General features: G+C 28.8%; 2 protein-coding genes across 2 annotated transcripts; one reads left to right on the forward strand and one right to left on the reverse strand.

The window, feature by feature from the left end:
- Window positions 1-810: 810 nt before the first annotated feature.
- Window positions 811-2,347, reverse strand: LOC118040851 (large ribosomal subunit protein uL11c). Its single transcript, XM_035047895.2, has 4 exons — window positions 2,064-2,347; window positions 1,797-1,969; window positions 1,637-1,700; window positions 811-1,182 (listed from the first exon to the last, which is right to left on the reverse strand). The coding sequence occupies exons 1-4, from the start codon at window positions 2,302-2,304 to the stop codon at window positions 974-976; spliced, it is 687 nt and encodes a 228-aa protein (XP_034903786.1). The 5' UTR covers window positions 2,305-2,347; the 3' UTR covers window positions 811-973.
- A 10,004-nt stretch (window positions 2,348-12,351) lies between these two features.
- On the forward strand, window positions 12,352-13,122 carry LOC118040843 (E3 ubiquitin-protein ligase ATL59). Its single transcript, XM_035047888.2, has one exon. The coding sequence runs from the start codon at window positions 12,513-12,515 to the stop codon at window positions 13,053-13,055; it is 543 nt and encodes a 180-aa protein (XP_034903779.1). The 5' UTR covers window positions 12,352-12,512; the 3' UTR covers window positions 13,056-13,122.
- The last annotated feature ends 901 nt before the right edge of the window (window positions 13,123-14,023 follow it).

Genomic DNA, 14,023 nt, shown 5'->3' on the forward strand with positions numbered 1-14,023 from the left:
TGAATGCTTAGACCATCTCTATATCTAAATCTTGTGAAAATTATTTGCATTTTTCAAGGATTGAAAGCACATCTCCTAGGTGGTGTGAGCAAAATAATCAAATTATCCTCAAAAAACAATATGAGAAATCAAACAAAATTTAAATAATTTTTTTTAAAAAATCATATTAATTTGTTTATGCTTATGAAACAAAAAAAACTGAAATAAAAAATCAAACAAAACAAATCAAGACTACATATAATCAAACCAAACTAAAACCAAACAATCCTTTTTATCTCAAAAACATCAAAGCTTTAATGAAAATAGCCCTCTTTCTTTCTTTTCTTTTTAAACCAAACCAAACCAATTAGTTTAATTATCCAATTCGGTTTGGTTCAATTCATTCAAAATTTTGCAACAATACATCCGGTACACTTGGATTTTTTTTCCCCCGATTCTCACCACTGATGATAATCCTACTTCAGTAGGATATTCATCAACTAGCATTTGACTTCATGAATCATTGCATGGTGGACACGATGGAACCAAAAGTTGAATAGAATTCGATTCCCACTAGTGAGTTGTGACTCGAGATGGAACAGACTACCATAATCCTGGAAAAGTTTGCGTCCCTTTTCATTCTTCATCAATGCTTGCTTGGCTTTGGTCACTCCATTGAGTTTTCCCAACAAATCTCTTTAGCACAATGTTCAATTTGGGGTAGTGGAACATGAAACAAACCTCATGCTAACTGCAAAACGTGCCTCTAAAGCCAGTTCCAGCAGAGTCTGATCATCATCCTATGAAGGATGAACTTTGACCAAGCTTAGATTCTCGATTAAAGCTCGTGTCATTCACCAGATCATAAAATTTATCGTCAAACAGACTGACATTGAAGTTACAGAACTATGAATATAAATATTTCCATGAATTGCTTCTACAGATTATTCTAAATACAAACATTCCAAAATCAAGGCAAAAGTAACAAAGTGAACTACAAGACAACCTTTGTTTTGGGTTCAAGAATAGGAGGATCAACATCAATCCCCATATTAGCTGCAGTGCCTGCTATGATTCTCATTGCTGATTCTATGGTTGTGCAATTCAAGTCTGGCAGCTTTTCAGTAGCTATGGCACGCAATTGGTCAATGGTGACCATACCCACTTTCTCCATCTTTGGGTCTTTAGAACCTTTCTCCACTCCTAATAAGAACCAAGAATCAACATCTATATTACAGCAATGACAATTGAATAGCAGATGATATAACATCCACAATCATCTTGCAAAACTACCGGTCCACAATAACAGCTTGATAGTTTGATCAACCATACCTGTCTCTTAAAGAAGCCTTTAAATAGTTTGATCATTTAACTATCTGCAAACAGCTTGTCCAATCTACTATTCACGTGATATATTTTGTTTGACAGATATCATAAATGCCTCTCCCTTATAAAGCTTGTAGACATTTTTAGATATTCAATAATTAGAGGTAATCATTCATAGAATTCGATCCTAACCCATTGAAACATTGACCTCGGGCTTTAGGAAAACATGACAATTTCGAAAGGTAGGAAATTAGAGCAGAAACGGAACATGGCCAGCGGAGAAAAAAAAAACATCAAACAGTTGGTGAAAAAAAAAAAAACGCAAGCATACCTGCGGCCTTAAGCAATAAAACTGAAGCAGGAGGTGTCTTCAAAACGAAAGTAAAGCTTTTATCCTGAATAATAACAAAAGGTCAAAACAAGAAACACCATAAAACCCCCCAAAAAAACTCAACCCCATCAAAACTTTGCAAAAAAAATGAGATTCTTACGTCATAAACAGTAATCTCAACAGGAATGACATAACCAGCTTTATCAGCAGTTCTTGCATTATAATCCTTACAAAAAGCCATGATATTTACACCCTTTGAACCAAGTGCTGGTCCTACAGGTGGTGCAGGAGTTGCCTTCCCTGCCTCTAAAGCCAACTTTATCAATCCAATCACTGCAACCCCCGCAAACAAACAAAAAATCATCACAAAAAACCCCAAAAACTGAAACTTTACAAAACAAAAACATAAAGGGAACCTCTTTTTTACCTTTCTTGGCCTTTCCACCAGGTTTAGGAGGTGCCATTGCAATAACTGAGAGCCTTCTTGGAGCTGTTGAAAGAAGTGGGGAGTGTTTCTTGTCAAAGAATTGAAGAGAAATGTTGGCGTTTGAAGATAAGCTAATGGGAGAAACAAAAAGAGATGAGGAAAGCTTGATGTTAGCATTGTTCTTTGAAGAAGGAGAAGGAGAAGTGAAGTGATAATGGGTAGAGAGAGTAGAAGAAGCCATTGTGGAAGTGAAGTGATAATGGGTAGATCGTGAAAGAGAAGGAAAGAAGTGATGTTATAGATAAAACTTGTCATCTCCTTTCCATCTTCGATTTGTGTTTGGGTTGGGCTTGAATTTTTTCTCTCTTCTATCTTCAGGCTTTTGTAAATGGATTGATATTCATTGGTCCAAGAGATGTATCCAATTCCAAAGGCCCAACCAATGTGATTAGGAGTACGAACTTTTATTTATCTGTATCTCGAGCTATGTAATTATTAATATAATAATCATTAAATATTTATATACTTTAAAAATTTATAAAATTAATAAAAATACGAGCAAATTAACCCAAACATACACATTAATTAAAAAAAAAAAGAGCATGAACTTTTGTTACAATTAATTGATATATAATTTAAATAGATCCATATATCCTTACTATGTCACTTTTCTTATTTACTGGGTGATATATTAGAGAATTTGATATTATACAAGGACATGCTAGATATATTTGGAGCACGCTTGATACTTTAATAATAAATTTTTTAAAAGTATTTTTTATTTAAAAATATATCTAAATAATATTTTTTTTATTTTAAATAATTTATTTTTTATATCAACAAATAATATAAAAATACTAAAAAAAATAATTTGAAATGAATAAAAAAATATATTTTAAAAATATATATATTTTTTTGAAACATAAAACAAAATAAATTGAGGATTTGTTCAATTATATAAGGATAGATTAGGTAAATTAAATAAAAATAAATAAATAAAGATACTTCATAATTCAAATGCTATTTACAATTGTCAATTTCTAATATTTAAGCCTACTTGATAAAGAAATAAGAGTCACATCAATAAATTTATAACAAGATATTTCATTGATTAAACAAGTCCAAGTATACATAAATAAATAAAATCAGTGTAGAGACATTTAAAAAAATATATAAAAAAAAAAATTACTTTTTAGCAGCGCAACCTTCACAAATTTACTTTTTTAAAGATGACGTGATTGGAAATAATTTAATTTTAAAAATTTTAAATGCTAAGAGATGTGATGTCCATGATAATGTAACATTTTTAGAATTTTAAAAGGTTTCAATGGAAATAGATGTCACATCAAATTATGTTATTTTTTTAATTTTTTTTAATTATAATAGTTTATTAATTATTTTTATTAATTATAAATTTATGAGAAAAAGTCTGATTATTATAGTATATTTATTTTTGCATTTTAAAAATATTTTTTATGTTTTTAAATTATTATAATATATTAATATTAAAAAATAAATAAAAATAATATTTTAATATATTTAAAAAAAAACACTATACGGTAACAACCATGAAATATCCAATCAGCTACGAAATGTCATTTATCATAGATGTCATGTCACCGTCACTTCACCTTCCCTTCTCCAAGTGAAAAGGATTGCTTTATCGACAACGGCAAACAAACGTCCATCTGAAGGTGACGTTAGAAATTGTGGAAGCGGGACGTGCACGGGAAGCGGCTGGATAGCATTTGGTATTATAATAGTAGTTTTTTAAAAAAAATTATGTTTTAGAATTATATTCAAATAATATTTTTTATTATTTGTAAAAATTAAATTTTAATATTAATATATTAAAACGATAAAAAATATATAAATTTTTAATTTTAAACAAAAAAAATCAATTTTTTCCAAATAATTTTTACCCTAAGTTTTGTCTCACGTACTCCCAAATATTTATAATATCATAGATAGGTTAATAAATAATATATCGATAATGACAAACAAACGTCCATTTGATTTGAAGGGGATGTCAGAAATTGTTTAAGCGGCGCCTGCACGGGGTCGGCAGTTTGGTAGGTGACAGTAGATATTTTAAAAATTATTTTAAAAAATTATTTTTTTATTTTTAAAAAATTATTTTAAATATCAAAACAATTCAATAATATATAAAAAAAATTAAAGTTTTACCTAACAATGTAGAGGTCATGTTCCCGAAAGCTAACTAAGTTTTGTCTCACATACTACCAAAAATTTCTAAGATAATAAAAACTTTGTTGCTTGCAATACGGGAAGAGTCCCTCTATTTCCCTACTCGTTCTATGGAAATAGCTCCTAAAGGCCACTCAGTCTTTAGGAGCTATTTCCTTTCAGTTTGATTTAAAGTACCTTTTAGTGGCCTCGAAAGAGGCACGAGCGTCTGAAAGTAGGCATGCTTTGGGATACGCCTATGATCCAATGAAGACTTTCTGGGCCTGACCTTGATTGGTTCGAAAGGTGCGTGGAAGGTATTTACCGGCTTGTGTTTTTGTACTCTAGCATAGAAAAAAATAAAAAAATAATATAGTGTAAAAAATATTAAGAGAAATAATATCTTATAGAGAATTCAAAATTTATGACTTTTCAAATTGCAAAATTGATGTTTTCAACATTTCATAAGGATAGGGGGGGGGGGGAGAGAAATTGGGGTTAAAAAGAAAAATAAGACTTACAAAAAAAAAATTGAATTAAATAAAAAACATTGAGAAAAAAAAATACAAATCAACTTAGATTAGCTTGACCAGCCCGCTCTCAAAATAACAAAACAATAAGAGATGCAGAGAAATGACAAAGCTTAAGATTAAATAATTTAATGCAAAATAATGAAATTAAAAAACAATTAAAAAAATTAATGATTCCATCCAGATTAACTCAACCAACCCGCCACTTGTGATATGAGACCAAGCTAAAAAAAAAAATTTACTTCCAAAAAAAGCACCTAGCAAAAAAGATCAAAGTTAAATAAAAACAAAAAACTAAATAAGAAAATGCAAGTTAACTCAGGTTAACTTGACTAACTTGCACTCAGGATAATTTAGTATAAAGCAAAGTGAAAAAATCACATAGCTTAATGGCCAACAATTTAATATCGAATGATAAAATTATATAAAAAAATAAATTTGTTAAGAAATTTGAGGGGAAAAAAAATGAATCAGTTGTGGTTAATTTGATTAACATATTACTTGAGATATGAGATATGGATAGCACAACAAAAAAGAAAGCAAAACAAACAATTAAGTTAAGGGCTTAATAATAAAATGTCAAATTATAAATTTGAAAAAAAAAATCAAATTTCAATAAAAGATTACCATGTTGGAAGGCAAGCATGAAAAAATAACAAAACAAAATATGCAATCGTTAAACAATTAAAAATTCAAATAATGCAAACCAAATATGATATAAAAACAAAATGAAAGAAAATACTTAGGGGCTAAATTGCAAAATTACTAAGAAAATGATTAAGAAAAAAATATTCAAAAGAATGAGGACCAAAACTAAATATAAAATCAAATGAAATTAAATATTTAGAGACAAAATTGAGAAAAAGATAAATCAATAAAAGAATAAGAATATAGTAATCAAAACAATTATGACAAAAATTGGATTGTGAGAATGAATGCAATAAAATCAGGGGGGAAATTGCAAAAATAAAAATAATAATCAGAAAAAAGTATAAAACATAGAAATAGAACAATCAAAAGTAGAGGAACCAAATTGGATTAAAAAATAAAATTGAATAAAATATCTAGGAATGAAATAAAAAAAAATACTTAAGAAAACATCAAAAGCCAAATAAATAGTGATCAAAAGAAGAAGTGTCAAAATTGATCAAATCACAAACTGGCGGACACAATTATTTTTTTAAGGTCAAGCTCGAATTTCTAGGCAATGGGAGAGAGAAGAGAGGAGAAAGAAAATTCTACCCTGGCCCAACTATACCTCCTTCATCAACATGCTTCACACTGCTAGAAAGAGGTCGACTCGTCGCTCCCAACATCACCACAAAAGCAAGTTTTTGATAACTATAAAAGGGACCTCACGCGCCTCTTGAATGACATAGAGGCCATCACTTGTTGAGGCGTTCGTTGCCCGCATTAGTTTTTTTAATAACATTTAATAAAACACACTCAATGGTCAATAATTTAATGATAAATTAAATTGTAACCCGAGATATGAGACATGGATAACCTATTAAAAAAAAAGAAGCAAAACAAATCACAAATCTCCAATAAATTAAATGTTAAATGATAAAAAAAAAATTAAAAAAGAATATTAAAAAAGACCAAACTTAAACTGGGTTCATCATCGAAATTGGTGGATTTGGTCATGAGACTGAGATTACCTTGAAAAGACATACACAAAAAAATTACAAAGCAAAATTCTAAATTATAAAAGAAAATTAAATTAACTTAAATTAAATTAAAACAATGAGGACTAAACCATGCACAAAAAATAATTGAAATAAACTAATCAGGGATTAAATTGAAAAGTAAAATAAATGAAGAAAAGGATAAAAAAAAAAGAGCAATAATAAATAATAGGACCAAAATTGAAAATAGACAAAATGAAATTAAATTATAAAGGAAAAAATCAAAAAAATATTAATACAAAGGATAAAAGAATAAGGACTAGACTGGATAAAAAAAATCTAATGAAACTAAATGATGAGGGATGAAATTAAAAAAAAAAATTATCAAAAGAATAAGAAATAAATTCAAAACAAATGCATTATGGAGGATGCAACTAAATATTTAAAGGTTTTGCACGAATACCAAAGCTTAGGAGAGAGAAAAGAAAGGGTGGAGGAAAAGACTTCATAGCCACTGAACCACCGCCATCCTGACCACATATATTACTATAACAACTGCATCATTACCTAACACGTTGAATGAGATGATGGTCGGAAGCTTTTGGCTACTAGAATATACCTCATGCGCATTTAGAATAGCGCACGGGATATAGATGCGTGAGCACGTGAACAACACGTGTCAGCCTCTTTAATTGATTTATTAATATTTTAATAATGCAAATGACTAAACAAGATTCAAAGGCATATGAATATTTCAAAAAAACCAATTCGCAAATAACATTTGGATCCTCCAGGAAAAAACAATTTTACCCTCATTTTCAAAGCAATTATTAAATGCGATGAAAGACAAAAATAGTCAATACACTCTAAATCTTTGGTGTTTCTCCTCACAATACATAGTAAATAGTTGAGCCCTTTTAATTTTTATTTATTTTGTAATGTCTCATGTTGTTTTGTGTATATCGTATTTTGTATTGTAAAATTAAACATATTAAATTATTTAATAATAAAATAATGTGTTGTGTTGTTTATAAAATCATGTAAATTAAAATTATCATTGGGTATGTAATTTATTTATTTAAAAAAAAAAAATGAAAAAACTCGTCTTTTCAGGTTACCTGCTATTATTCGTCATTGTTACTTCACCCCCTATAAGATAAGCTCCAAGGGACATAACTAAGTAAGGTCACTAGGTAAAGAAATTCATTCAAATAACAAAACTCCGTTGAACAACCACAAGTTCTCCACTCTCCTTCTCTTTCCTACCCTTTCAATCTCTCTTATAATTTACTATCTAATATTTAAATATTAGATGATCCTTTATTTTGATTAAAAACTTATATTGGAGACTTATTTTAGAGGAGAGCATGAAATAACCTAACCCAAACATTTCAATCTAATACACAATCATCCAAAATCCAAAATCAATGCAAAGTTTTTACAACATCATCAATTTCTTTTAGAAGTACAGCATAAGTTGTTTATGTAACAAAACCATCTCAAACATTTTATCATCATGATTTTTAACTTATTTTTATTTACTTAATAAATTATATTTTAACTCCTTTAATTTATTTATTTTTATTAAAAAAATAATATAAATCATATCATATATTGGAATCTCACTTAACATTTTAAACTATTGAGTTGAATTTAATTTTTGACAAGGTATCAGAGTTTTAATGACTAAACAGTCATGAATTCGAATCTTATCATCTTCATTTATTTTAAAATAAAAAATTTTAAAAAAATTAATTTTTTTAAAATATCTTTAAAATACAAAAATAAATAAATTAAAAACCTCTCAAGTTTTGCGATGACGTGGTCAACCACCAAGCCCAGGAGGGGATAACTCCTCAATCACTAGCTAGCACAACTTTATGAGTTGCGCACTTCACTAGCTCGGGATTGTCCTTTACGTTTCTTACTAATTTTGTTGCCTTTAATTGATTGATGCTTGAGAGAGACGTGAAGGAAGGGGAGGATGTTTGTCGGTGTTGGATCATCCTATTTAAAAGTTTCTAGCTTTACAGTTTGTTCGCAAGTGTACTGTAGATTGTTTTTTAAAATATTTGTTAATTATAAATATATTAAAATAATAAAATTTTTTTATATCTACACATCAAAATAATATAAAAATTTAAAAAATATTAATTTAAACAAAAAAAATATAAAAATTTAATTTTTTTCAAATTCTTTTTTAAAACGCAAAAATAAATAGTATTTATTATAATTTTTGACATCCTTTTCTTTATGAAGTTTTAGCTAACTCATGTTTATTATTGTTGTTATTTAAATTTTTTGAATTAAATATGTTTTAGAGGTGTGTTTCTGGTCAAAATGTGTTTAAAATGGACCTTTAAGATTTTTTTTTTAAAAAAACCTTGGCCATGATTTTTGGATTATTGATATGCTTGAGAAATTATTTTAGCGGATGATACGTTGTTGTTTGTATCAAATTAATTTTGTTTTGATAGCCATTTTTAATCATTTTTGTGGGATTTATTGTGCTTTGTTTATATAGTTGTAGTGCTAATAGGCCGATAACTTTAGATTATTGTTTGTATAAAAAGAAATTTATTTTGATTTTATTGATTTTTATTTTCAAGATACAATACATAGTAACCTAAAAAATTGACATTATGTCAAGTGTAGGAGAACTATTTCTCCTCGTGCATGAGTGCGATGAAATTATTGTCCATAAGAAAAAATTTAATAAAAAAGACAAACTTTATAGAAGTTCTCATATTTTGAGGACGGTTTTGATTAGGTCCCTAACTTAAATTAGATCCTTAATGCATCCATGAATTCTTAATCATATCCTTCTTTAGCTTTTAATGAAGAAAGCTATTACATAATCACATAAAAACCACATGAATCTTATTTTCTTTTCTCGTGCACGCGCTCGCACGTGCACACGATATAAACCCTAACATAATTACATTTCTTCATATAGTATCTTCTATAATGTATACATAGAAGATTTAAGCAAATTCAAGGGCTTTTAAAGGGGCAAAGAGAAATCACATGATTTTGAAATGCATACTTAACCATTTTGTTAGCTTAAAGTAATAAAAGGATCTAATTGAAAATCTATTGATATGCTGGGGACCTAATTGAAATAAAAAAAAAAGATTATTTGAGATCTACTGGAAATTGCTCTTGCTAGTTACATGACCCGTGTGATGCCGCAGATCATTTTTTTTTTTTTTTGTATAAAAAATATAAAAAAATAAGATTTAAAAGTCTTGGGTTTGGTTGCAACGGCTGACCTAAGAGTAATATTTATAATATTAATAATAACATTAAACTTGCATGACCCAAGCTTAAGTAAGCCTGACTGCAACACTAAACCCAAGAATATTGGATATGGGTCTGGCTATAAAATCGTGTCATAAAAATGTGATAATTAAAAAAAAAAAAGCAACATGAAGAAAAAAACTAATGAAGAAAAAAAAATTGAATTAATTGGGTTAACCCTTAAATCAGGTTATCTCATAAAACCTGGGATTCGCGTCATGAAAGTTTGATAACTAAATAGAAAAAAAAAATGACGGGTTTACCCAGAATTAACTGGGTTAACCCATTAAACCAAGTTAACCCGTCAAGTCCAGAATACATGTCATGAAAATCTAATAATTAAATAGAAAGAAATTTAACATTAGCAAACTAAATTAAATAAAAAAATTAATTAAAAAAATATAGGTTAACTTGTCAAATCAGATTAATCCATCAAACTTGAGATCTGTATCATGAAAATCTGATAACTAAATAAAAAAATTTAACATTAACAAACTAAATAAAAAAAATCATTAAAAAAATGAAAAATGAAAAAAAACAGTTCTATAATATAATATAATAATTATAATAATATAATATATTAATAAGTGAAAGACGTGGGGAAAATATAATGCTCTCCAATGCCTTTTAGAGTATTTCTTAATAGTGTGGGTATCTTTTTGAGCTTTGTCCTCAAAAGTAAAGGCCCCCTTGGCCACCATAATCTCCGCAAGAACTTATCTGCATGAGGTGTTCTTCCTGTAGTATGCTTTATTAAAAGAAAAATATTCCGGCTGTCTTTTTTCCTGTAGGATGCTTTATAAAAAGAAAAATATTTCGGCTGCTTGCCAAAGACTTTTCCTTTTTTAATTCATAATGGACCCAAACTGAGAAATCTAAGAATCTTCATAGATTTCAATTAATGAAGAATTTAATTTATTGACTTTTCTGCTGAAGATTTTTCAATCTGGGTGGCTAATAAGCCAATAAATAAATTTCATATGACTAAGTCACCATTATTTCTATCTTCTTTCTCCAATTTAAAACATCGTGTTTATCTCTAATGTTAACTCCAACATGGTTTATCATATTATTGTTATATAAGAAAACGTCAATTTTTATTTTTGCTTTTTTCATCAAACTTGGATCCTGTATGGAATTACGGTGGTTTTTGTTTTTATGTGCTTTTTAAAATGTATTTGCTTTGAAAAAAATATCAAATTAATATTTTTATAGTATTTCTTAATGATTTTAATGTGTTAGTGATAAAAATAAAAAAAATATAAAAAAAATTATTTTAATGTATTTTCATGTAAAAAATACTTTACAACACAATCCTAAACACACACTTAAATTTAAAGATAACATTAAAAGTTAAAATTTATTTCAAATTACAAAAAAAAGGTTAGAATAAAAACTTCAATATTAAAATTTTTTTTTGGAAAAACAATCTTATTCAAAACCCAAATTATAAAATCCACCCTCTCACATTTCACATCCTAAACAAGAAAGAATTCATTTTTTTAATTAAAAATAATAAGATTTTTTTTTTATGGAACATACATATCATTATTTATGGATTTTATCTTTTGATACACTTCTAGTCACTATGTTAATAGGAATGGGACTGCTACTTTTTTCGATGTCAACAAAAAAGCTTCACCATATATGGGCTTTTCCTAGTGTTTTATTGTTAAGTATAGTTATGATTTTTTCGATCGATCTGTTTATTCAACAAATAAATAACAGTTCTATTTATCAATATGTATGATCTTGGACCATCAATAATGATTTTTCCTTAGAGTTCAGGCACTTGATTGATCTTTTCGAACTCTATCTGTAACTCATTATAGGCTTGAGAAACAAAGAAAAGATGTGTATGAACAAGATATCCTGCAACAAGAAAAAAGGAAAGGATTGAATAAAGGAACTCCCAAACATTTGACGATCTCGGCCGTGTCGATATCAATGGTGGTTCATTATTTTGATGAATCATTTTTTCAAACAGAAGATGATTATATAAACACTTACTCAAAATCTCACCTATCAGATTCTATTATGTCTTTAACAAAAATTTCTAAAGAATTCACCATGATATATCTGATCCATACATAATATCATGAATAATGGATATAATGTTTTGGCCGTTACTTAGTATCGATAATAGGTGGTCTGAAAAGGTATCTAAAAACAATATATATATAGTTTAGAACTCGCTTGTTTTCGTGTTTTAATTTTTTTTTAATTGATTTTTACTTTATTTTTTTCTTTACTTTAATTTTTTTTTATATGATAATGTTAAAAATAAATTTTTTAAAAAATAAAAATGTTATTTCTATATATTTTCAAATACTTTGAAAACATAATTAATATCATAGACTTTTAATCTATGATGGATTTGATGTTCACATATTGATGTTCACATTATCATTAAGGATTCAAATATAAACAATATAGTAAATAAAAAAATATTTTACTGTAAATGTATCTAGACAGTTGAAAGTTCGTGCCAACAAGCTTTTAAAACTTTTTTAAAAGTAGGACCATATTTTTTTTTTAAAAAAGAAAACATACTTTACGTGGAAGGTATTGAGTAAAATAATAACAACAACAAGGATTGTAACACGTGGAATTGTCTTCTCTCCCAACTTTTTCAGCAGGCCTTAAAAATTGCCTGACCACTTGCTTAAATCGTAGTTTACGATGATATTTCTCTACCCATTGAAGTGTTCCTCTCCATTATAAACCCTATCTAGCCATTCGCTTCCTCTTCTTCTTCAACTTCAAGCCTCCCTTCACCTCCCTCGGACAAAATAAAAATAAAAATGGGGATCTCCTTTGTTGCAGTGAAGATGCCGAAATGTTTTGGTCTCCAATTTCTTCTAGAGTTTCTAACTTTCATCAAGTTGTTGTTTCTATTGATTCTCAGCAATCTACTTATGTCCAGGCCACTTCGACAACCTTATAATACTGATCAAGATCAACATCCCACAGAGGATTATGTTCTTGTAATGGGTGAACTAAGTCCCTCACCGATTCCAGTCCCAGTTTCCGTTCTAACAAGGCTGATCAAGAAGAAGCTTCCAGTGATGACATTCAGCAGCTTGCTTGAAAGGCTAGTGAAGCTTGAAGATGATCAAGAGAGCATGTGTCCTGTCTGCTTGGATTGTATTCAGGAAAGAGATGAAGTCAGAGAACTATGCAACTGTTCTCATGTGTTTCATATGAAGTGCCTGGATAGTTGGGTGGATCAAGGCCAGGTTACCTGCCCAACTTGCAGGTCCATGCTGTTTCCAAAGAAAATGGAAGCTGCTGAAATGTTTATATTTGCTCATGATGATTCTGCCATGGTTGAGCAAGTTAGCTAAGGTTATCTCCATCTACAGCTCTGTAAATGATCTTCCTCGATCTAATTTATGATACGCTCTTTGTTTCTGTGCCTGTCTGATTTTCAATTTTCAATTTTCAATTTCCTCATCCTCCACAGGGATAGATCTGAACTAGCATGGCCCTCAAGGTCTGAAAGGTTACTGTTGAAGGGAGGCTGTGAACAGTCCGCTCCCCCCCCCCCCTCTCTTCACAAAAAGAAATTATTAGGAAATTGATCTTTGGAAATAGACATGTTTGTCTCTCAACAGTCATGCGATTCTCAATTTGGTCCCCAAACAAACAAATTCTCAATTATATCCCCTGTCGATCAAGCATTACCCAATTAATCACGTCATTAAGATTGATGACAAAACAACATCATTTTCAGACAATTAAGTCCTTTTTTTCTACATGATTTCAAAGGAAAAAAGTTTTACTTTGATGGTTTATAGGTGACGGTCAATATGTAAGGGACCTGACTAGATATGTATTTTGATTGAAGATCAATTGAGAATTGGGAGATAAATATGTCCTTTTTTGTGTGTTTTATGACACAAAGATACGAGCCGAAACTACAATAACTATTGGGAATACATACATAATATTTAATTTTTGTTCATGCAAATCTACTTCTCAGAAGGTTTTTATAATCTTTTATATAAAAAAACTAAAAAATCCCAATAAAACTCAATAAAAAAAATAAAATAGGATAGTTATTTTCTTTAAATAGAAAAACTAGAAAAATTAATTATACTGAATAGAATATGAAATCCACCTCTAAACTAGGTTAACTTCTAAAATAAGAGGAATCTTAGATTCCGAGGTAATTAGGAGTGTAATTATTTTTATTTAAATGTCTCTAATTTTTTTTTATTTTAAGTGGACCAACACACCCTTGCTTCTACCAATAATAATACGATTGTTATAAGCTAATGACGCATTTGAACAACTAATATGTATTTTGTTA

This window comes from Populus alba, chromosome 11, assembly GCF_005239225.2.
Source record: "Populus alba chromosome 11, ASM523922v2, whole genome shotgun sequence".
Lineage (NCBI taxonomy): Eukaryota > Viridiplantae > Streptophyta > Magnoliopsida > Malpighiales > Salicaceae > Populus > Populus alba.